Raw genomic sequence first — 26,369 nt, 5'->3', positions numbered from 1 at the left:
ACTTTACTACCCAAAAGGTTATCAGTCTATTGTTATGAGGCTTTAAACGATGCGCGTTGAACTAGCGCCAAACTTTTTATCGAAACTTTGATATTAAGAGCCCTATTAACGTTCATTTGTGTTGCATTTTGACCTATTATCCAAATGATTTACTTTTCTATTATTATTTAATCACCATATTTTCCATTTTTTAAGATGCAATTACAAAACCAACCAAACCGAAAGTGAAACTGTATGCATTACGTTACGCTATGTAAACATTAAATATATGTTCAGTTTGAGGAAGCGAATCGATCAGAGACGATAGAATATGCATGCAATACAGACTAGACTATCATTGCCGATTGTAGTACTGGCTAAAAAATACCTTTGATGACAGGTCATGTATAGAACGTTAATCAAAATAGTGACCATAAATCACTACAAATGTCTGGGTTGATCATTAATATAATTAATGCACGTTTCTGATATAATTAGCTGCATCTGGTTGTAAATACCATAAAATTGATAAATTAAAACGTTTTTTTCATAAATTAACATTTCATGTGTTATTATTATCATTTAGGTAATTTAGAATCATATCATTATCATCATTTACTATTCTTAAAATTGAAAAAAGCTTATATTATCATTATTACTTTAAATTAGAATTTTTAAATTTTACTCATTATTTTAATAAATTTCCACATTTGCTTGATTCAAAATAAAATGTATGAATAAGGGTTTCAGTTTTTAGTTTTAATCTATTTTTAGTTCCATTAAATTTAAAGTACTTACTACGTACATGTATTTGAAATGCTCTTGAGTTCGTTTCCTGGGCCTAGAACCAGTACTTTGGTGTCTCTTGGAGATTTCTTAATGCTCCCACACTGGGGATCAAACCAGTGACCTCCAAATCATTAGGTGGACACCACATCCATTACACATCAGCGACCTTTAATTATTTTAGTATTGCAGCATTACATAATATAATGTTGCTACATAATTTTGGAAAATGATTTATGTGCAGTACTAAATAAATCTAAATGCATACAATTTTAATTGTGTATATTGTGTGATTATTAGTTACAAATTCACTTTTAACAGGTATACTGGTATACAGGGAAAAGTCTCGATTTTTTACTATATACTATATATACTAACGTTAGTATATATAGTATATAGTAACAAGAGCTGTCACAATATGATGACTTATGCCCCATATAAACGCTTGATAGAAGTTATGAGCTTTTTTCGAAACCTAAACGCAGATTTCGAAACCTAAACGCGGACCCTAAGTTCAAGGTCAAGGTCACAGGGGTCAAAATTTGTGTGCGTATGGAAAGGCCTTGTCCATAGACACATGCATACCAAATATGACAGTTATATCTCATGGGACATAGAAGTATTGAGCATTTTTCAAAACCTAAACGCAGATTTTAAAACCTAAACGCGGACCCTAACTTCAAGGTCAAGGTCACAGGGGTAAAAAATTGTGTGCGTATGGAAAGGCCTTGTCCATATACACATGCATACCAAATATGAAGGTTATATCTCAAGGGAAATAGAAGTTATAACATTTTTTGAAATCTAAACGCAGATTTCAAAACCTAAACGCGGACCCTAAGTTCAAGGTCAAGGTCACAGGGGTAAAATTTGTGAACGTATGGAAAGGCCTTGTCCATATACACATGCATACCAAATATGAAGGTTATATCTCAAGGGACATAGAAGTTATGAGCATATTTCGAAACCTAAACGCAAAGTGTGACGGAAAGACGGACAGACAGACAGACGGACAGTCCGATCACTATATGCCCCCTTTAATTCGAAGGAGGGCATAAAAAATCGAGACTTTCCCTGTGTACTGTATTATGAAAGACTGATAAGCATAAAATTGACAACTCATCTCCCCAATGATACATGTACTTTGGTGTGGCTCATTCTCAGAACAAACCCACAGTCAGTGAGAAAACTACAGTGTAAAAAGACCACTAAAGTGTTACAATTATGGCTGACCAAGCAAATGTTATCATTTAAAACAAAGAAAACTTCCAGTTCAATATAGATGTTATACCAATTATGGCATTGACCAACACAGAAAATAATTCTAAGGTTGAATTTCCCAAAATTGACTGTTACAATTGGATACTGTTTTAATCTTCACTCTACTTTGTCTGAAAATAAAAGTCTTAAATGATGTAATAGAAACATACATATTTAATTTTCAGTTTACAAGTATATATATACATATATTATAATATCTTTTATCAATGGTCAATAAATTTTAGTTTAACTAATAATTATACATGTATATACACATGTTTATGCTTTGATTTGTTTCTATTGAAGCCAAATTAATATCCCATTTCATAAATTAATATCACAGCAGTATTCCTTGTTTGTCTGCAAGTACTGCAGAAATTAGGGATAATTAGTTTACTGACTCAGCCTTAATCTTAATATATTATAATTGTTAAAACAGATTTGGATGTTTATAATACAATTGAAGATGCATCAAGATTAAAAAATGATACATGTATAAATTAATAAAGAATCAATAAAAATCATAAACTGTGTAATTTTTTTTCATTGTGTGAAAGGATATGAAGTAACTATGTGTTTTTGAAATATGATTTATGTGAATTTTAATAAATATATAAATATTTTGTGATTTGTTCAGATAAAACAGTTAATTACATATTAAGAATGTATTATATTAATATTCATTTGATTTTTTAGTACAAAAAGCACTTATCTGGCATTTGTATTTATAGTAATTGCATATTTTATCATTCTGACAGCATTTATAAACTGTGTTCATGCAAGCATGGACACAGGTTTCATTGTTTGAGTATTTAAAAAAATCAAATTAAAAATTTAGTTTTGATGTAAAATCAGTTTTCATATGCAAGTGTCTATTTCACTTATAAATTAAAACAGCATATTATACATTATTGAAAATATTATTTCAAGCTTGATGTCATATTCCAACTTTGCATAGTGTAGTTAATCGAACATTGTATTGAACTGTATGGGAAGCTATATTTTTTAAGAAATGTATGTTGTATTTACTAGTATACACAATGCATTATTTCTACCATAAGTAGACCATATAAGGCCTACTGCTACTAAATAGGCACTGGTATGAATTTGACACTGTATTTGATGCACATACAAAACTTCAATTATTAATACACAGTATTTTTCCAAGGTTTTGTATGACGTTTTTTGCAAAAGAGTGTCTTAATGCATTTGAAAATATACTTAAAAACAAACTTAAAATGATTTTAACATACCTTTTTTCTGGTAAAGTGTATTTTGGATGATAAAAAATACACTTTAAGAGTATTAATGCTGGAAAAATGCAGAAAAAAACAACATTTTTTCTGTTAGAAGTGTATCTTGTCTGCATTTTTAAGTGTATTAAATGCACATTAAATGCAGATAAATACAATGCCAATACTGTTACATGTAATGGACATTAAATACACTTTTTTCATGTAATTAAATGCTTTAGTGAATTGAAATCATCTTTTAATAACGTTTAAACAATTTATAATACCTTTTTATATAAATTTTCTTTTGAAATGTGACACTTAAATGATTTTTGCACCACTAGTTAGAGATATTATTTGTGCTCATATGCTTTATCATTACACTATATTATATAATTTGTTGTATGAAAATTACCCGTACAATTCATGTGAAAGCTCAAGAGATAAATAGCAGCGTGCTACACCCTGCTCCTTTTTACATGACTTGATGGTATTTAGTCCCCAATTTTACATGGCCAAGGGCAAATGTGCAGATTTGACAAAACAGGCTTAACTGGGATCCCATAGGCAGACTTTCATCTTACTTGTATTTAAAGGGGCCTTTTCACGTTTTGGTACATTGACCAAATTTAAAACAGTTGTTTCAGATTCGCAAATTTTCGATTTAGTTATGATATTTATGAGGAAACAGTAATACTTAACATTTACCATGCTCTAATATAGCTATTACATGCATCTTTTGACAATTTAAAAACTTGAAAATTATAAAGCGTTGCAACGCGAAACAATTGAATAATTTGGAGAGTTCTGTTTTGTGTTATATTTTGTGAAACTACGAGGATTACTTATATATAGTAATAAAATACATCGTGCATTGTATGCGGAAGGTTGGGCGAGCGGTCTGAGTACGAGACATTTTACGCCAGAACTCCAGGGGTCAGTGGTTCAAGCCCTGTTGAGGGTTACTTTTTTTTCTTTTTTGAATTTTATTCTTAATTTTTTACTGGAGCTTTTTAGAGCAAATGTTTACATTTATCAATAGTAAGCATTTAAGGACAAACTACAAAACATGCCAAAATCTGTGAAAAGGCCCCTTTAATTTAATTCATGATCGGAATTGCTATTTGGCAAATCTTCAGTGGTCACAGTATTCAACTGAATTTTTTTCACTTTGTAGTGATTATATTTTCATTATTTACCAGACAACATCTCTCTTCAAAAGTTTAACATGATTGCTTTGTTAATTTAGAAACAAGATCAATAACATAAATAACATAAAATGAAAAAATGTGTAATAGTAAAAATGGCAGCAAAAAGCACTAGATTATGTGCCTTTAATCTGAGATGATATGGTGATGTATTGGAATTTCTCATAAATAATGTGTCCCATAGTTGTAACTTGTATAATTGTATAGTCGCATGCATGAGTGGTGTCAATGTCACAATACCAATTAAAGCCTATAATTTACTAAAAGAATGTGAAGTTTGATGTGTGTTTTTTTGTCAAGATTTGTTATATATAACATATATATATATATATATATTGTTGAAAAGTTAACATGCAATAAAGTAACTGTAATTAAGTTACAGTGAGTTTTACTGATTTGATTGGATGCATATGCAGATATATCATGGTTTGTGCAGAGGACAGTAGCAAAAAAACAATTAAGTGCTTTATCCATAGGATGACATATGCCAGCGATAAACGCTTTGATAGAAGTTATGAGCATTTTTCGAAACCTAAACGCATTTTTCAAAACCTAAACGCGGACCCAAAGTTCAAGATCAAAGTCAAAGGGGTCAACATTTGTGTGCGTATGGAAAGGCCTTGTCCATATACACATGCATACCAAATATGAATATTTCATCTGAAGCGACATAGAAGTTATGAGCATTTTTCGAAACCTAAACGCTAAGTGTGACGGACAGACAGACAGACGGACAGTGCGATCATTATATGCCCTCCTTTGGGGGCATAAACATGTGTTTCACATAGTTTTGGTAAATTAGAAATGTAGTTATTAAAAAAAACAGAATCATCAGCTATTATTGTTATTGATTATAAAGTGTTGCTGGCATATTGGATGTGTTCATCTAGATATTAGAAGGTCCCTGTTTTATTCCCACTGGCACTAAGTGAGGGTTCTCAAAATCTTTAAACAAAATGAATAAGTACAGATAGGATCGAGAAAACCTTGTTGATAGGGGGGCTAAACACCTGAAATCAAAGTGAACCAGGTTAAAGGCAGAGGTCAAATAAATCAGAGGTAGCATGAGCCTGCTATACTCTGAACAAGTATTACTCAGGAAACTGGCTTTAGTGTCTTACTAAGCTTTAAAATTTAAGTTTCAGTGCAATCTATCTAAAATAAATTGGTTAAAATAAATGATAATTTGTAAAAAAAAATAAACATTCTGCACAAATTCAATTATTTATTTTACCTGTGTGCAGGAATTATTTCAGTGTTGATGGTTTGTGAACTATGTCAAAAGCACCATAGCTATGAAACACGTGTATTTTTAATATAACAATGTTCCACAGAAATGATGCTGATGATAATTCTACACGATGATGAATTATTAGATATATTTCTAAATTCCATTTCCACCAACAATTCCACTACCAGTTCAAATGCGTTCGTAGATCTACACAGTTGAGCATAACACTATTCCATTCAACAACCGTGACACATGTACTCAATTTTTCAAATTTTCGCAAATAAAATTGACTTCTACTGTTTATATTGTTGTTGTTGTATTTTTGAAAGTAGTTCATAAGATGGCGACCATTAACCCAGAGATTGATTTATGAAATAAATCGTCTGCTGATCCAGAGTGGTAGTTAGGTACGAGTCTACTCTTTACGGAGAATCCGGAGATGGACGAAGTGTTACGATTGTTTTAAAAACCTTTTTCAGTGTAGGGTCAAGACATTTTTCATGCGTTAAGACAGTGGTCTGAGGGACGAGAAGTAACAGACCCATTTCATTTAACAATATAAAATCAAGAAATTATTTAAATGACTACCATATCAGCAGAATCCAATACATTCTTTAAACGTGCTATACATGTACTTAAATTCATTAGTATCGGCTATTATCCGGTGCCTTCTTCATGCATTATCCGGTGCCAGCAATCGACATATAAAATACTTGTTTTTCTACAAACTAAACGGTCACTCATCATGGCAATGATTTCACAAGAATTATGCGGCCTTTTTATCAGGAAACTAGCTCAGAAGTTTGAAAGTCATTGTTTATATGGACCAATATCTGCATTTTACTTTCGTCTCCACACAGGTTTTATGCCTAGTCTTTTGGGCAATTTAGGTTTCCACTGCAAATTGACGTTTTTGTTACTGAGCACGAGTATACAATTTACTGAATGAATGTCTTAGTTGTTCCGTGGAATATTGGTTTGGTGAAAAATGTTAACTTAAAAAAGAGAATATTGAAAATAAAAGAACACACTTCAAAACAGTCAATATTTACTGATATGACCCGGTGCCGTTTCAGGTATTAGCTGGAAACGCACAAATGTTTCCAGTATTATCCGTATTGGTTAGGCACTGGAAGAAGGTGAACATGCTTTGGAAACGATCCATAGTGTTGACAATTATGAGCGGTGATTTAAACTATTTGGCACTTTATCGTGACATTGAAGAAAATCCGCCTGAAACACTGATTAATATTGGTAACCATTCGTGCCAAAACATGTCAAATCCGTAAATGGATTGAAGTTAGCAAAAAGAGTGTGCGTATTCGAAGTTTATAGTCTTTCCGCGCCTGAAGATGCATTTTATTAGTTCCCGGACTAATTCCTAGTACCCCAAATTAATTAACTTTCCTAGACTTACTTAATTTTGGGGTAATACTTTTGAATTATTGCTGCACTAGTTGAGAACCGCGTGCACCAACCACTGCGCTACCCGGACAAAAAGAGAAAAGTTCTGTTGTTATTAAATTGTATTGCTGTAGTTTATCCTCTCACCCTTGATTTGCTGTATTTTGACATTGGACCCGTGATGTCGAAAATGTGAACGTGTTCCTTCATATTAAATACCGTCTTCCATAGAATACAAGTTTTGCCAAATTAGTTTTTGTTCTTTCACCCGTTGGAAAATTGGACGGCTTACTTGACCTTTTTAAACATTTATGTTAAACTTTACCTTTGACCTTGAAGGCTGACATTGTTCATGAAAATGAAACACACTCTTATGTCCTCATTTGTGTTAAAAAGCAGGCAAATACAAGTTTGACAAAACACAGATGTAGTTTACCCTTGTTGTCCTTCAAGTATGATCTTCACATTGAGGGTAGCCATATGCATCTAGCTGTTGCATAAAAGGGACCTTTTCACATTTTGGTCAATTGACAAACTTGAAAATAAAAGTTTCAGATTTGCAAATTTTCGTTGAAGTTATGATAGGTGCGAGAAAACAGTAATATTGAACGTTAACTCAATTTAAAAACCTGAAAATTATAACTCGTCACACACGCGAAACGATTTAATAATTTGGAGAGTCCTGTTGTTATCATAATAATTATCGTCACATATTTGACCTTACGATGATTGCTTATATACAGTATAAAATACACCACTCTACACATGGGCTTGGATGGCCGAATGGGTTAATAAATGCTAAACTTTTACTAAAAGATTCAGTGGTATGAGCCCAGTTGAGGAATACTGTTTACTTTCTAAAATTTTAAGGGTTTTTAAATGGAGTTCCAATCTTTACAGTTATCAATTTAAAGCATGTTATGACAAACTTCGATACATTCCAAAATCGGTGAAAAGGTCCATGTCAATATACATAGGTTAACATTTGTGTAAAGCTTTGTTAATACTAGAATTGAACAAGTTTTGGGACAGACAGATCATCTTACTTATTGGACAAAGCGATTCTGATACAAGCACTCTACTAACTGGTGGTAGAGGTACTACAAATTATCAGACCATTTGTTTATTCAGCAATAAATGAAAAATATACATGTACTTGTCATGTACATTCTATTCAAATCAGTAAAAATAACATGTAAAGTCTAGTGAGTTGTCTGTTTAAGATGTATTCCATTAATACAACTTACAAACATCAAACAATGATGCAAATTCAACAACAAGGAAAAAGTTCTTGCTTGCGAACTTGATTACTACAGATCCGGAATGGTTAGACTGAAATCTTACAGAGACATAAATACAAACTTCACACACAACAAGACTCAACAATGATTTATGCACCACTTGCTTCTGTGATGCCATCAGTTGGTGCATGGTGTTTGCTTCTGTGAGGCCAACAGTTGGTGCATGGTGTTTGCTTCTGTGAGGCCAACAGTTGATGCATGGTGTTTGCTTCTGTGAGGCAAACAGTTGGTGCATGGTGTTTGCTTCTGTGAGGCCATCAGTTGGTGCATGGTGTTTGCTTCTGTGAGGCCATCAGTTGGTGCATGGTGTTTGCTTCTGTGAGGCAATCAGTTGGAACATGGTGTTTGCTTCTGTGAGGCCAACAGTTGGTGCATGAAGTTTGCTTCTGTGGGGCCAAGAGTTGGTGCATGGTGTTTGCTTCTGTGAGGCTAATAGTTGGTGCATGTTGTTTGCTTCTGTGAAGCCATCAGTTGGTGCATGGTGTTTGCTTCTGTGAGGCCATCAGTTGGTGCATGGTGTTTGCTTCTGTGAGGCCAACAGTTGGTGCATGGTGTTTGCTTCTGTGAGGCCATCAGTTGGTGCATGGTGTTTGCTTCTGTGAGGCAATCAGTTGGAACATGGTGTTTGTTTTTTTGAGGCCAACAGTTGGTGCATGAAGTTTGCTTCTGTGGGGCCAAGAGTTGGTGCATGGTGTTTGCTTCTGTGAGGCTAATAGTTGGTGCATGGTGTTTGCTTCTGTGAGGCTAATAGTTGGTGCATGGTGTTTGCTTCTGTGAGGCCATCAGTTGGTGCATGGTGTTATTTGGAAACACCACAAATCAAGAAGCTTATAGTCTTAGAGTTTGTGTAGATCCTGAGAACCATTTTAAAGCACACTTGATCTTGAAAAGGAGTGCATGGGCTGACAAGCAGAAGAAACACACTTGTCATCTGCATCATCACATTTCTGGTGGCAAAACTGGCTTTTATTGGTACACAGTGGAACAACAAGTTCCAAGCCAGTCGCCATTCTATGCCTTATTAAGTAGCCATGCTTACCAATCTGAAATAGTTTCCAAGTTTCACTTGTCATGCATAAAACCAAATTTCAGAGTTTAACATTTTAGGCATCTAAACAAATTTGAAACTTCACTTATCAAGAATCAAACCTGTTTCAAGGATCTATCAAAAACCTAGTGGACCTTTTTTCTGACTTTACTTGTAACACATTTAACATACATTCAGATTCCATTAGTTTTACATCTGAAATAGATTCAGACTGCATTTGTCAAAATTATGAAATACATTTTTATTTAAAATGTGACACATATGATCTTGTTTACAAGTTCAAACATTCCAAGTTCAAAGTCTGACACCTGGCCTAGTTTCCAAATATTGCAAATAGTGAAACTGATCTAGTTTCAGTTTTCACTTATCACACAAATGTGACACCCTTTCTGTGAAACCCCCTTACGTCTGACCCACTTTTTGCACCACGCCCTTTCTGTGAAAGCCCTTTTCAGTGTGACCCACTTTACACTTTTCATTCATCACTACTGGAACTGCTTGAGGAGTCACTGGACATAATCTCCACCTCGTCCACGTCCTTGTGGCCCTTGAACTCTGACCCCTGGTTACCATGAAGATGGGAACCCATGCTGGACATCTGGCCATCGCCGTGACCCTGCCAGGTCAGTGAACCCAGATGGGACTGTGTTGGTGGCACAGAGATTTCTGAAAAAAGGACGTTTTTACCTTACAAAACATTAATAATACTGGTAAATTTAAGTGTTTGTTGTGTTTCGCCATGGAAATGTGGATATGGTGTCTTCCTAGCAATTCAAAGGTCACAGGCTTTATCCCCACTGTGGGTACAATACTGGTGCCATAAGGGTTTTGATGCAATTTAGCTTAAATAAAAAGGTTAAAAGTAACCAGTAGCTGAGACTTTAGATATCTGAAAAACAAGATGACATTATGCTGGTCTGCATCGCCATCTTTATATGTTGGACTGATCAATTTATTTAGCTATAATCTATGCACTTCTTATCATGGAGAAATTTAATTAAGGAATGATTATCAAAATGTATGTGTGTTATTGGCATTGTAATTGTGACAAAACAGTAATTTCCTTAATGAGTTTATGTAAGCCCCAAACATTTCTTTGATATTTGTTGGCAATTAGTGAAAACAACTGAAATAAAAAGGAAACTTCTTACACCTGCAAAAAACTGTCAAATGCAGAAAAGAGGCAGGCAGCTACCAATTAGAACAATTGTTAAATATACAAAAAGCTTCAATCAAATTCAGTAAACTGTCACTTGCCATTACATGTATATCCATAGCGACCAATGCACTGCAGTGGTAAGATGTTTATCATGTGACTATTACAGCATCATGGCAGCCTTGGTTTTATTGAAAGTAGTAAAATTGTTGATTGTTATGATTGAAGTGGTCATTGTTAGCTATCCAAATGGACTTGTGAATGTGAAATGGTGGTCATGTTTGCAGGTGGTTGTTATTTGCAGGTAAAATATGTAGTGAAATCGTATGGGAGGAAATCGATGTGTTGCTATGGATATGGGGTTGCGAGGCCCTCAGGGGCAGGTAAGACTGTAGAATCAAAACGTCTGTGTTTGATTACTTGCATATGGATTTTTTGCTGGTATTCAAAAGTATTTTAGTCATATCGCGGCAAACTTTTCCAACTTTTCCTGGGTAAGCCCGTTTCACCAGTACTAAAAGCTTGTAGCAAAAAAAAGCCCTAATTGAAGAATAGGCAATCAAACTCACATGTAGTCAAAATAATGTCAAAACCAATCCAAAAACATTTTGTGTGTGCCGGTAGAAAACTAAAAACACAATCCTTGATTATGTAGTTTATCACTCTAACAACACATTAAACCAGCATAAACTCAATACCTGTTGGACCAGGGTTTCTATTTGTGGCCATCAGTTCCCTATACCTGTGGGACCAGGGTTTCTATTGGTTGCCATTGAGTTCCCCATACCTGTGGGACCAGGGTTTCTATTGGTTGCCATGGGTTCCCCCATACTTGTGGGACCTGAGCTTCTATTGGTTGCCATGGGTTCCCTCATATCTGTGGGACCCCCGTTTTTATTGGTTGCCATGGGTTCCCCCATACCTGAGGGACCTGGATTTCTATTAGTTGCCATGGGTTCCCCATACCTGTGGGACCTGGGTTTCTATTGGTTGCCATGGGTTCCCCATACCTGCTGGACCTGGGTTTCTATTAGTTGCCATTGGTTCCCCATATGAGCCCTGAGACTGTACCGCAGGCACGTTGTTGGGCATGTCACTCATCTTGGCCAGCCACCCTCCTCTCATCTCATAGTCTGTTGGGTATGGACGTCTAGGGTCACCTGAAAGGATGCAAGAAAATAAATATACTTTGAAATATTCAAATTTCTACATACAAAATTCATCGTCTTGGCGTTTTTTCTGGGAAAACTTAATGCAGATGTGTAGTGTTGTTCCAGAGTAGCCTGTGCAGTTTGTGCAGGTTTATCTGCGACGAAACTTTCCTCCTGAACAGGATTTTTGGGAAAAAGAGACTTCCTTTCCACAAAAATACAAGTTGTCCCTGATAAGCCTGAGTGGCCTGCACAGGCTTATCTGGGAAAACACTTCACTGCATGCATTAAGCCCAGTTTCCTAAGATCTTGGCTCATTTATTTTATTAAATGAAAGCATCATCCATAATAACTGCTCTAGTAATATTGATTCTGGCTTGCTCAGATTCTCAATTGAGCACCCTATACATAGGCCTGTACATTGTAGTTCTTTATTGTCATAAGAACAAGAGCTGTGTTTGTGAAACACAATGCCCCACCCATATATTTGACCTTGACCTTCAACCTTGAAGGATGACCTTGACCTTTCACCACTCAAAATGTACAGCTCCATGAGATACACATGCATGCCAAATATCAAGTTGTTATCTTCAATATTTGACCTTTGACCTCGAAGGATGACATTGACCTTTCACCACTCAAAATGTGCAGCTCCATGAGATACACACGCATGCCAAATATCAAGTTGCTATCTTCAATATTGCAAAAGTTATTGCCGAGGTTAAAGTTTTGGGACAGACACACACATACAATGACAGACAGACAGGCCAAAAACAATATACCCCCGATCATTTGATCTGGGGGCATAAACATATTTGAAAAACCCATGATGAATTAATATCTGTGTAAGAAGCAAAGTAAAAAGAGATAAAGTTGTTAATTAATGGATGTGTGACCATTTAAGGCATAATTTACCGTCCCTATTAACACCATCCCTATTAACATAAGTACTGTTGTTTTTTCACAATTTTGAGAATTGGGCCAGGGCCTTTTGTATTGGGGAAAAATGTTGTTGTTTTGACTTAAATTGTGGAATTGGTGGTGTTATTTTTTTGCTAAAAAATACATAAAAATTGAGAATAAGTGTTTTGAAGATTATATTCACTAACACATCTTGATAAGGAGGTTTAAAGTTGATATTTTTCATCATTATTTTTCTTTTGAAACTGTCGATTGGAAATTTAAGGCAGTCATTTGGATAAATATATACCTGTTCAGATTGGGAATGGGACCAAATTTGACTAAAAACAAGAGCTGTCTCCATCGGAAGACATATGCTCCCGAAAAACGCTTTTTTCGAAACCTAAACGCAGAATTTGAAACTTAAACGCAGACCCTATAAGTTAAAGGTCAAGGGGTCAAAATTTTTGTGCATATAGAAAGGCCATGTCCATATACAAATGCATACAAAATATGAAGGTTACATCTGAAGCGACATAGAAGTTATGAGCATTTTTTAAAACCTAGACGCAAAAGTGTGACAGAAGGACAGACAGACGGACAGTGCGATCACTATATGTCCTCTTTTGAGAGGCATAAAAACACTGCAATGTGTGTTCAAATTACCAGGCTGCCAGGTGGGTGGAGCTTCCACTGCGTTGCTGGCACTGATACGGTGAGCAAACTTGATGAGCTCCTCGGATGATATCCGTTTCTCGTTGGCCTTGTTGATTGCCTCTAGTTTCTGTTTTGCTTGAAATATGGCAGTAGACTGAAATATGGATAATAATAATTAGATTTTAGTTTAGGATTGTTATTATTAGATAATTATTCTTATGAAATTCCGCATTTAAAATTTGAAGAATTTGCATTCAATTATTCTGTGATCACTTATATCACTTATATCAAATGGGGACCTTTAAAGAGAGCACACACTGTGCATCATTGAGTTTCGCATGAAGACATTTCACAATATCCAATGTGCACATACTAAAATATCACACACAAATAAATCTAATATCACATGGTGATATCATAGAATATCAGAGACATCTTAGATTATTAAACCTCGCTTTTATTCACAATGCTAAACTCTGAATGAAAAAATCCTCTTCTATAAGAAGATACTTACTAAAACATTTTCAGCTTCTTTCAAATTCTTTTGTAGTATTTTTATGTCCAGATCTCTTTTGTCAACTTCATGTTTCAAGTCATCAATAGTTTTCTGTATTTCTGCTTGTTTACTTGCTGAAAAAAAAAGTGTCATGTAAAAACGTTACTAAACAAGAAACCGTCGGAGACGGGTGATGCTCCCCAAAGGTTTTTTTTGTCACAATATCGCACTATATATTCAGATAAAAGAAAATGTCTTGAGGGGCATAACTTTGGACAAAATAATATGATGGATGGTTAAGCAACTTTAAAATTTCAAAGGGCCATAACTCTCTAAATAAATCATCTAACCAGAACCCACAAATAACATGCGCATCTCCTCAAGGTAGTTAAGCTTCCCATAAAGCTTCATTGAATTCCAGTCAGTAGTTGGGGCGAAATAGCTTGGACAAGAATTGCACTATATGTACAGTTTATCGAAAATTTCAAAGGGCAATAACTCTGTAAAAAATCATCCGACCATAACCGGCTGATAATATGCACATCTCCTGTTGGTAGTGAAGCTTCCCATAAAGTTTCATTGAATTCCCGTAATAAGTTGCTGAGAAATAGCTCGGACAAGAATTGCACTATATGTAAAATGGAAAATTTCAAAGGGCCAGAAAAATTGTGCACGGACAGACACACGGACGGACAGACGAAGCGGCGACTATATGCTACCCCCAAAAATTTGTTTAGGGGAGCATAAAAATTCCATCATATGGCCTAGAACTTTTTAATCATGTATAAATAATGTAATATTTAACCAAGTATAAATGATATAATAACCAATCATAAATCATCAGAAATCTTTATTTCGTTTCGGTTTTATATATAATGAATGGAATATGTTACAGAATAGAGTACTTATGAAAATCTGTTTCTCTTCAGAAAACAATAAGAAATGTAAACATATTGTTTAAACACAGTTATTTTAGCTTGATAGTATTGCTACAATGCCGTATGGAAGCACTATCATGTTTGTTTAAATGAAAGAAACATTGTATTTGGCGAAATCCTAAGTACATGTACTCTTGATGAAAATAATGGAAACCGTGAGCAGTGATTTTTTTAGGGGGCCCTGCACAAATGCTATATATTTCTACCCTGCAATGAACTAAAAATGTCCCCTCTAAATACATTGTATAACCTTTATTTTCAGCGCCATCTTATTTGCACTTGAAGCAAAATTTGATAAATATTATATAACAAAGTAGAATCTTAAATATGACATAAATTGGGCTCTCAGATTTATTGAATATTCCCATAAATTACAATCTGATGGGCCTCCGCCACCTTTCCTAGAGGCAAACAAAAACACTGGGGACAGCACACCAACTAGACCATTGCGGCCTTTAAATATTAACCAATGAACATGAACCTGTTTGAAGACACTCTTTGATTTCCTTGTCCTTCTCTACCAGCAGCTGGATGAGCTCCGTGGGTTCTGGAGCACCAGGGCGCTGCTGACCTTTGGGTGTGCTCATAATCTCAAATAACTCCCTGCAGTTGAAAAAAAATACTACTTTTATTAAAAACCTTTTAATTTATAAAAAATGAACTTGATTTCATCAAAAACTATGGGCTTAAATAAACACTTTCCTGGGACTGACCAGTGCTTGGTGTCTTTGGAAAGGTAATGAGAAATTTCTATAAGTGGGAATCAAACTGAAGACCCCTAGAAAAGAAGGCAGATCTCATATTTATGATCAATTGCAACCCTAAAATACCACTAGCTAGATTTGGCGGAGATTTCCCTAATAGTTGTTCTATTGTTTATTAATTAATTTAATTTTTGTGTCATTTAGTTTTAAATATGTTTTTATTTTATTTTGTAATTAAAATGAAAGTTGAATAATGATTAAATGACCTGACAATTTGTCATTCTTTTCCCATGCGTCTTCAGCATGGACTTTGCCTTTCTTTGGATGGGGATGGAAAGTTCTTTTTTTTTACCCATTTCATAACAATTTAATGATGAAACATACATTTTGTAAGAAGAATTTATCGAATAATGTTTCAGTTAATATTTTCAGTAAAGCAAGATACTTAAAATAAATTTACAATAATCTAAATTTTCTTATAATATATTTATAATTTGATTAGAACTGAAATAAGGTGTAAGATTTAACATGTGAACCATACAAAAACATCGTTTTAATACAATTTTGACGTTTAAAAGAATGTTTGAGATGACCCCTCATTCATTAACTTTGCCAGTCTTATTGTAACATGTGATTATCTACTGGCGACTTTACTTGGGTTTCAAAAGGTGCATATAAAAACTGTAAAACAGCAGTTTAAGTGATAAATGTTATGTTAATGCATTCTCTGATAACTTATCTTTCGAATTACAACAAGATTTTGATGGAAAAGTTTAAATAAATTTAATGGTACATGTTTCTTGGAATTCATTTTACAGAGCAAGGCTCAATTTGTAAACACGGCTAATACTAATTATAGTAATTCATGTTGATATGCGAACCACGATAGAAAAAAACAAAAGATTGCCAAGCAATATTGTCCCCTACCAGTGAAACTCCACCATTGTCAGTATTTTTTATTTTATTTCTTTTTTCTTTGTTGCCAAAGCAACCAGAATTCTTGATGAAGGAACAAAATGAAATGACGTGCATAATCTCCATATTGCCATCTATCCATGTTTCAAGTTTCATGAAAAAATATGAAGAACTTTTAAAGTTATTGCAGGATCCAGAAAAGTGTGACAGACTGACTGACTGACAGACAGAGCGCAAACCATAAGTCCCCTCCGGTTTCACCGGTAGGCGACAATTAAATAGGTCAGCACTGGAAAAAGAAAATATGTTTATCAAGAAACAAATGGTGGTGCTTGTAGTTGCAATAATTCCACTCTCAGCTTTATAACCAAAAGGGTTGCCAGGGTTTTTTTTGGCCTGATTTTATAGCCGAAATTCGGCTATGTTCCCAATCCAAAAAAGTATATTTTTTTCCCAAAATGTGGCAAAAAATTCCCAATTTCCAAAAAAAAATAATAAAATTTCTTTTTGAAAGAAGTCTTATGCGTATTTTATCTCAATTTCAATTCAATTACATCTAACAAAGTATTATATGATTTTGTTCTGTTAATTTGAATGATTATAAAGAGTTATATCAAATTTAGTATTTCCCTTATCAGTGGACTTTTCATGTGGAAAAAAAGGCTAATGAATTTATTTTCCCAATTTCATGAAAATGCCGATAAAATTCCCAATTCCAAAGCCATAGGCTATCTTCCCAAAAAGTGGAAAAAAAACCCTGGTTGCTGAGAATAGCAATGCGCCTTCTTTTGTCCAGAGGTGCAAAATTTGATCACCGTTGAAAATGCTAAGGAACACTGATACTGCAAAATGTTATCAACGTTTACCTGTCTAAAGCACAAACTTATGCAAATGGTACCATTAAAGCAAGAAATAATTGCTTTTCATTTACTTTTGTTATTGTTTCAAACGCTCTATCCACTATATTGAGAAACAGTTGTAATGTTGCCGAAAAAAAGTGTTGCTATCAGCTAGGTTGCAGTACACCAATCTTTTGTACATCGTGATATTTGATGTAAATTAAGTCTAGTGCTGCAACAATATACTGGTATATCGGTATGATGAAAATCGTATCACAATACAATATGCGGATTGCGTATTGCGATACGATTTTCATCATACCGGTACCAACATTTAACAAAAATTCAACTACATTTCGTCCAGAAAAGCCATCTTAAATAATGATATCAAGGTAAACAAAACAAAGCGGTATTTAGTAAAAATAAATTACGTAAAAAAAGCATTCTAAATAGTCTATTATTTGGAGTGGCGTTGTTACATGGGAGCATTCGTGTGATGCTTTTAATCAAATTATTGTTGAATTAATAACGCACAAGTGTTAATGTTTCGTTCGATTCTTAAATGAGCATTATTAAATTTGTAATCAGAATTTCGGAAACACGCTTCCGAATTGTAATGCTAACGTGACAATAAAAAAGTGCTTTATCCTTTGTCTCAATAAAAAGCGCGCCAAAATTATGCAGACATGTAGAACGTCGCTGGAAAGTGTGGGTGTATTTTGTGTTGTATATAAACGGGAACATCACGTCAGGTGATTTATGCATGTTCAGTGCAAAAAAAACGCCTGATTTGACGTTATTTCATCACATCTTTAAATAGTAACAAATGCCAAAATGTATTTGATACTTAAGAATAATTGACAAATGTTTGTGTTTCGTATTATTCTTCGGCATTTTTATAATAAATATATACCAGAATTTGCTTTAAAATTGGAATATACAGGATTATCGGGTAATTGGCGAGTTATAATTCTGGTACAAGTTTGCAATATATTGCGATATATTGCAATACTGGTTTTTGAACTGACAATATATTGCAATACGCTTTTTGGCGTATTGTTGCAGCACTAATTAAGTCAATAACAAGGTTAAACAAGTGTCGAATATTTACATTGTTCCAAATTTTAAAATGAAAATGTCAGCAAGGATAGTGTGTTAAAACGTTGTTGTGTTTTTTAGTTTGCATGCAAAGGATAACGTCTGTAGGCTGCCATTCCGGTAACTTTAATGTGTTTTTGAAGTTTATTCATTGCTTTCCTTAATTGGTAACGAATGATGTCTGTTTAGTGATGCACACGAAATCTGTACGCAAAACTGCGATTGTCTTTATGCAAGGGTGAATATGTACTCCCAGTGCCGCCAAGGCAAAAATTATCAAAGGCTATGGGAGTACGTTGATATGGACTAGTGGTGCTTGTTCAAATTACAGTTTGATCAGTTATTTGGATAGGGGTAAGGGAAATATAAACATATTTTCTAAAAAGTGATCCGATACTGGGGACGATCATCAAGGCGTTACTGGCGACCAAACTGCGCATAAAAAATATTAGGTGTTTTCTTTGTGTTGAAAAATATTAGGAGTAACTTATCCAAACACCATAATTATATCAAACATGTTTACCCTTTACAACGTAATCAAACCCAAACAGATGCTCTACACTGTAATGTCCTATAAATACTATACTGACTATTTTTGTCCGAAAGTCGTCATTGTCCGAAAACCGCCCGGGGAATAACAAAGCGTTGTTTAGGTTATAAACATATACACACAACATATCTCATCATCAGCAAAACAAAGCTATTGCATACGGGATATTTGTATGCTTGCTTCTTTACGATACCTTGTTGCGATTTCAACATCCTCAATGAGTGTCAAAAGTCGCTGCTTTGTGCTACCCGTTGATGCACTTGCCATTTTGTGAACGTTTTATGATTGACCAAACAGTTCCTAAATTTTAACGTAATAAACCAATCGGAATAAAGTGAAGAAATAGTGATATGTAACCTTGCCAAGTTTAACAACAACAACTACTAAAACTTATGTGCTACACAAAATAGCAACATATTTGATCGACAAAATGAACAACAAATTCGAAGCGTATGTACTTTTTGATGTAAAAGCCATATTTTCAACCTAATCATTATTTCTGTTCTCCTTTTACGTACGTCTCATTGCTCTTTGTCGGTTTATTTTTACGTTATAATATTATACTATCTTTCGGAGCAAATAATTCGGATGTTTCAGGCTAAAAGCAGAAGACAGCAGTGGATCCGGGGATGAAGAAATTGAAAAACAAGAACCAGAGTCACCACCCAGACCTCCCCCGGTATTTAAATACTGTCAAATAGTTTGTAAATTATCTCGAAAAAGATCTGTAGTGATAAGATTTTTGTACGTTTAGTACTGTCAAGACATGTTTATAATTTATTTTCATGGATAGAAGAGTTTGTAATCTGACAAGTGTCACAAGAATCTCAAAAATAGTAAAATTGGTGAATAGTCACTTAAGTAATATATTTTCTTAATGGCTTGATCGCAAAATGCTTTATATTGTACAGCCTGTGTCCCTTTTAGATGGGGAAAAATAGTGTGATAATACATTATTAATATGATTAAAAATAAGTGTATTCCAAATGTTTCCAAGTGCATTTTTAATTGCATTTTTCAATCTATAATATATATTTTATTATTTATATTATAAAATGATTTTTAAATTTCTTCTTACAATCAAAATACTGTTTAATAGTTAACATCCTTTCACATGCATGTTAAACTTGCAATAATATATTGATCATTAAAAACACAATTTAAGTATAATCTTGTTTAACCCTTTCCCACTCAGAAGCATAGTAAAAATTAATATGTGCAAACAGCATAAAACCAGAACAGCCTGCGAGTAACTCGCAGTCTGTTTAGGTTTTATGCTGTTTGCTGCTTATCAGTATCTAAGGGTTGAAAATGAAGCTTTTAAACTTGAATCTAAAAAGAAAGATCTTAAAACAAATATCACTTTCTAAGGGACTACTAATGCGCCAAAATATGTATCTAAGTGGTAATGGGTTAATGTTATGAATGTAATACAGTAAATGCCTTTTTCTAATCTAAGTGATAGTGATTTTTGTAAGATTTTTGGGAAAAAATTACTTTTACACGAATACATAATTATTTTTTGCAAAAAAAATCACTGAATGCAATAGATAAAAAAATTGGGGGGTAAATTAATGAAACTAATATAAAACAACAAATAAACCTTTTTGCCATGAAAACAACTCAAATAATTTAGTGAAAACATCAAAGTTTAAACAAATGTTGTGTCAAAAAATAGCACTGACCGTAAGCCGTATTTCTTTTAGGAATAAACTTATTCCCATGCATTTGGATGTTAACTGATCAGAATTAAAGAAGAACATATTCAGATTTAAAGACTTGCTATTGTACACAACTTACATCATTTTGGATAATATAATTAAATTTGTATTACCAATTAGTCTGAACTTAAATACATGTATGTTACTGACTTTATTCATTTTTTTTATTGATTTGATTGAGTACTCAGTAGAAAGCTTAAGCTGCCTGCAGCAAACAGCAAAATATTAATGACGTAGGGGAATTGGAAAAAAAAGTTTTTGAATGTGAGCAATAATAATGTTTTATTTTGCAATTCACTTTAATACAGATACTGTATACACATATTATGTATATTGTGTATACAAAGAATCACACTGAAATGTGACATGTGAAATGTGAAATCACAAATGACATGCTCATTTATAACCTTATTGCATATCTTTTTTCCTGGAAATAGCATCTGAATATGCAGGTGAAATGCATGTTTATAACAAACATTTGTTAATTATAATAAGTTATTCAAATTACTTACTCCAGAAACCTGGCCCAGGAGAGCACCCATTGCAGTACAACTATGGTTTCTGGTACTCCAGAAAATCCCAGGGAAACAAGTCAGCCAGTTACGACGCAAACCTTAAGCTCATAGGGACATTCGCCTCGGTGGAACAGTTCTGGAGACATTACTGCCACATTGCCCGTCCCAGTGATCTCAACGGCCACACAGATTATCATCTGTTTAAAGAAGGGATACGTCCAATGTGGGAGGTATTTTAAAAAATGGTGATACTCCACCATTAAAAAAACAAGTTGAGGGTGAATAATTTTTATGATTAAAATGAACAATGAATTTAATATTTAGATTACTTCCAAGTGGATTTTACAATGTCATGTTGATGTAAAAGGGAACATCCTATCCTTACTGCTTAAAAAAAGGAGAAATTTATGTAGGTTTTGCCCTTAAATACAAATTATCATTATATTAGAACATTATGCTCATTGGAATGCATAATTTATTTACTTAAAAGAAAGAAATTATTTGAAGACGTAAAGGATAGTACCACTCATTGCTGAACTACATCGTTATATTCCAACAGTTAAATAATTCTCATTTCATATTAGCTGGATAGCCGTGTCATGTGATAAATGGCCAGCAAAGCTCAAGACCAGCCTGGTCAGGAGCTACAATGTTAACCATAAAGTCAAGCATGGTTTTGATGTCCCGTTAGCGGAAAGTGAAGCTACTGACGAGTCTGTGCGAAATGCACAGGCTGGTCAAGAGCTATGCTGGCCACATATGACAAATAACCAATTTTCAAATGACCCGAGTGTAATTAATGGCATAACCTTCATCCAGGACAGTGCAAACAAGAATGGTGGTAAATGGATCATCAGGTTGAAGAAAGGTCTGGCGTCCCGCTGCTGGGAGAATCTCATCATGGCCATGTTGGGAGAGCAGTTCATGGTGGGAGAGGAGATCTGTGGTGCGGTTATCTCCATCAGATATGCTGTAAGTTTAAACCTATTTATTTTAAGCTTTTGATTGCATCAAAATCCCAAGACTTATTGAAATGCTATTGAGTCTGTTTCCTGAGTAGAACCAGTACTTGCTATCAGTTTTGGGAGATCTTAAGAATGCTCACACAGTGGGGATAGAACCCTTGACCTTCTGGTCACTAGGCAGTTACCATATCCACTACACCACAGCGACTAAAATGCTGTTAGTGGTTACAACATGGAGCCTATAACTAAATCAGCTTATTTGTGTGGAGTCATAGCCCTAGGGATTATTTGTTCTTTTTTCATCACAGGCAGTGCTACTGTTTTGCACCAAGCTTTATGAAAATGTCAGAGGGTATTATTTCTTGGTCCTGTTCGATTAGCAACAGAATTGCCTCAGAAACTTAAAAGTTATACCTCATAATTAATAGACTATTAAAGTGTTCAGATCAAGTGTCTTGCCTGTTTCAATGTTGTTGACAAAATTTAATATTCTTTCAAATGCTTTATACCTTTACTTTTTGAAGTACATGTATTTGTTTTTTGGTTCTGTTCTCATTACTGACCATGAAACGTTACATAGCTGAGAAATATTGAAATTTCATGGTATTAACGTTTTTGTTTGTTTGTCCATTCTTATAAGTATATAATACAACATGGCAAAATAATGTTATCTTTTTCTAGGAGGATATTTTATCATTATGGAATCGCACAGCCAATGATGGGGTTACAACTGCGAGAATTCGAGACACATTAAAACGTGTCTTAAATCTTCCTCCAAACACAGTCATGGAGTACAAAACCCACGTTGACAGTATAAAGTAAGTTCACAATTCAGAAGTGATTGTTTTGCTTTTAAACCCTTGTATTAAGCTAGTTTATTATTGAAAGCCAGATGCAAAGAAGCAGGGGCTAATAATATTTTATTTAATATATTATCCTAACTCTGAGTCAAGGAGGCTTAATGCATGGGCAAAAATAGTCATCCCAAATAAGCCTGTGCGGGCTGCACAGGACAACACTTCCCGCCTCATTGATTTTCATTTAGAAGAAACTCCTGTATATGAAGCATTCTATAAAACTGGAAAAAAACGCTGTCCCTGATTTGCCTGTACGATCTGCATCGGCTAATCTGGGACAACACTTTATGTTCATGTATTGGGCCCCCTTTTCCCAGAGCGGAGCTCATTATTATAGTCATATAATAAAGTTCTGTATTATAAATTTCTAGAGGACCCCCGCCCCTAAAAGCCCATCTCAAATGGGTGGAACCCTGTATTTTTTTTATGAATTTTTTTCGTAAATATAGATACCTTTGAACAAGTCTCTCAAAAGAGCTTAGTTAAGTGCTTGCCGAATTGTTTTGTATTGTTTTGCATAATATACATTTATACATGTATAGGTTGGTTAGTGTCCAGATTTGTGAGTTTTCCTACTCTCTATAAATGTTTTCCATTGCCATGGCCGGCTTATTCGTTTATCTTTAATGTTGTTTTTTCAGGGATAATTCCAGTTTTAGAAACACTGATGTTTTCATGAGATAGCCGAAATGGGATGGTTTTTATGAAGAATGGCTGTCATTGACAAATGGAACTGAATTGAGGTTTTCTATGTGGTGTGCATCAGATATGAAGCATTGGAGGATATCACATTTAATGGTTGAAGTTGTTTAATTGTGAAATGTTGAATGTTTTTATTAAATGAAAGTGAAGTGGAATTTTACAGTATTATAAAGTAAGGTTTCATATAGCGTAGATGTTTTAACCCTTTACCAATTAGATACGTATTTTTGACGCATTTGTATTCTCATAGAAAGTTAAATTTAATTAAACACCTTTCTTACTAAATTCAAGTTTCAAAGGCTTCGTTTTCAGCCCTTTAGTACTAATGAGCAGCAAACAGCATAAAACCTGAAAAGACTCACTACGAGTTACTCGCAGGCTTTTATATATATATATTTTTTTTTTTTGACATGCAGGCTGTTCTGGTTTTATGCTGGTTGCAAAAGCCATTTTCACTTTGTTTATTATTGGGGAAAGAGTTAAATCAACCTTTGCGACTGAATCTAAAATATTTCCAGGTTATTACTTATCATAGATATTGATCAGGGATGTGATTTTTAATGTTGCAGCTGTTTTTCTATCGTCATTGCCCAGCTTTATTGTTCCCTACTGGTTTCACCGGAGGGGACTTATGGTTTGCGCTCTGTGTGTCCATCAGTTCGTCAGTCAGTCAGTCCGTGAGTCTGTCACACTTTTCTTGATACTGCGATAACTTAACAAGTTCTTCATATTTTTTCATGAAACTTGAAACATGGATAGATGGCATATGGACATTGTGCACGTCATTTCATTTTGTTCCTTCATCAAAAATTTTGGTTGCTATGGCAACAAATATTTAAAAACAAATCTGACAATTCTGGAGCCGGTAGGGGACATATATTGCTTGATTGGCAGTAGTCTTGTTATCCTTGTTCTGGGATAACTGGACTGGATGCATGTGCGTAAAGTGTTGTCCCAGATAAACCTGTGTTATTTGCACTGGCTAATCAGGGGCAACACTTTCCGCTTATATAGTTGATTTCGTTTAAAGGAAGTTTCTTCATATGTTAAATTCAGTGTAGGAGAAAAGTGTGGTCCTATATTAGCCTGTGTGGATTTCATAGGCTAATCTGGGACGACTCTTGATACATGCATTAAGCACTGTTTTCCCAGAAGCAGCTTTAATTATGCTAGTTTAAACATCCCTTGAAATGAGAAGTTTGGCTTTTATACATGAACTCTTATAGAGAATGTTCCGAATTCTCACCCGTTCATAAATCTATTAATAATAAGAATTTCTGCTTTTTATTTAACTGTGAACATTTTTTAGTTTTTAATGTAAATATCCTATGTGTTACAATACCGCATACGAATGAAAGCAGCTTGATATTACATTTAGAAATTGAGTTGTAATGATTCTGTTGAAATAAAGAGTTAACACCTCTCAATTACCGTATGTGTTATTCTTTTACATGGCGGATGACATCATGTCACATTGGACAGTTGGGAGTACCAACAAGCGTTATTGCTGTGAAAACTTGAGTTCCATTATTTAAAATTGGTGATGAAATTATTACTGCATGAAAATTGTGGGTTGGTTAAATGACCAATGAAATGTGACTGAAATATTTATAAATGTGGAAAAAAATCAAAGACAGCTGATTTAGAGTAATTACTCTTTCTTAATGCCTTGTACTCCCTATATACCCCCCCCCCCACACACACACTTACTACAATTTCACTTGTAACCGCATCTTTAGCGTGGTCTTCCAAATGAAATGATACTCAATTATTGGATATATTATAAATTATATTTATTTCATTAACTTCTGCATTGTTACTGTACATGTATATTGAACAATGCATAAGTAACTGTAAAAACATGTGTCGTAATATAATACAGAATGTTATCGGTACGTTGAAAAAAAGTCCTATTAAAAGAAATGCGTTTAAGAGCGATACAGTTAGTTACAGTCAGCAATTGTATTCACAATCGATTGACTTAATCGGTGCATTGTAAGCTAATTTGTTGTCAAGTCTCTAAGGCTAGAAGAACCACTGACAGCCAAAATCGAACGTTTAAATTGAATGAATAAGGAAGGATAAACACTATCGAAGCGGGTATATACGATTTTTATATGTGCAGAATTGTAAAAGATTGATACAAATATGCTATAATAACACACAATTTGCAAGAAAAATTATACATTTAAGACGAATTTCATAAAATACAGCAAATACAAATGAGCGCCCCGAGCCGATTGTGACGAAGATAATTCGTAAGTATTTTCCTACAATAACCGATGCATTCGTCTTTTTAGTAAGTGTTCGTGTGTCGTATGAATCGATATCGCTGCAGGATTTTCAAATGAACCGTTAAACTAAATTTAGATTCACATCGTACATGCATGATATACATGCTGGCGAATTCGGCTGTACAGCCTTTTTCGATTTCAGAATTAAATATCTGGCTTATTTAGCATTTTTCGACACATGTTCTTCTTAACTTTTATTTTAGTTTATATTGAAATATATGTATAATAAGTTTTTACACATTTTATATTGATTAATAAATATTTGACAAGATCGTATATACCCGCTTTAAGCTAACTGTGTAGGTGAAGTCCCTATTCTATTTAATTTCGGTCGACCCTGGTCGTTGTTCTCAATGCGCTTAAGGGAAATTTTAACCTAACTTTTACTTACGTATTTTTTATATCAAATTTTAGATGCAAAATCTTGTTTTCTCGCTTTAAAAACGAAAACAATCAAGTAAG

At 34.2% G+C, this 26,369-nt stretch overlaps 2 protein-coding genes across 2 annotated transcripts; one reads left to right on the top strand and one right to left on the bottom strand.

The window, feature by feature from the left end:
* Window positions 1-8,207: 8,207 nt before the first annotated feature.
* LOC127834455 (mediator of RNA polymerase II transcription subunit 4-like) lies at window positions 8,208-19,170 on the bottom strand. The gene is made up of 6 exons (XM_052360306.1): window positions 19,047-19,170; window positions 15,229-15,350; window positions 13,828-13,943; window positions 13,323-13,467; window positions 11,616-11,765; window positions 8,208-10,115 (listed from the first exon to the last, which is right to left on the bottom strand). The coding sequence occupies exons 1-6, from the start codon at window positions 19,118-19,120 to the stop codon at window positions 9,925-9,927; spliced, it is 798 nt and encodes a 265-aa protein (XP_052216266.1). The 5' UTR covers window positions 19,121-19,170; the 3' UTR covers window positions 8,208-9,924.
* LOC127834456 (eukaryotic translation initiation factor 4E type 2-like) lies at window positions 19,149-25,040 on the top strand. The gene is made up of 6 exons (XM_052360307.1): window positions 19,149-19,303; window positions 19,451-19,532; window positions 21,092-21,319; window positions 21,909-22,061; window positions 22,736-22,872; window positions 23,553-25,040. The coding sequence occupies exons 1-6, from the start codon at window positions 19,284-19,286 to the stop codon at window positions 23,593-23,595; spliced, it is 663 nt and encodes a 220-aa protein (XP_052216267.1). The 5' UTR covers window positions 19,149-19,283; the 3' UTR covers window positions 23,596-25,040.
* Window positions 25,041-26,369: the final 1,329 nt, after the last annotated feature.

This window comes from Dreissena polymorpha, chromosome 6, assembly GCF_020536995.1.
Source record: "Dreissena polymorpha isolate Duluth1 chromosome 6, UMN_Dpol_1.0, whole genome shotgun sequence".
In the NCBI taxonomy this organism is placed as follows: domain Eukaryota; kingdom Metazoa; phylum Mollusca; class Bivalvia; order Myida; family Dreissenidae; genus Dreissena; species Dreissena polymorpha.
This window is presented reverse-complemented; position numbering and strand designations above follow the sequence as displayed.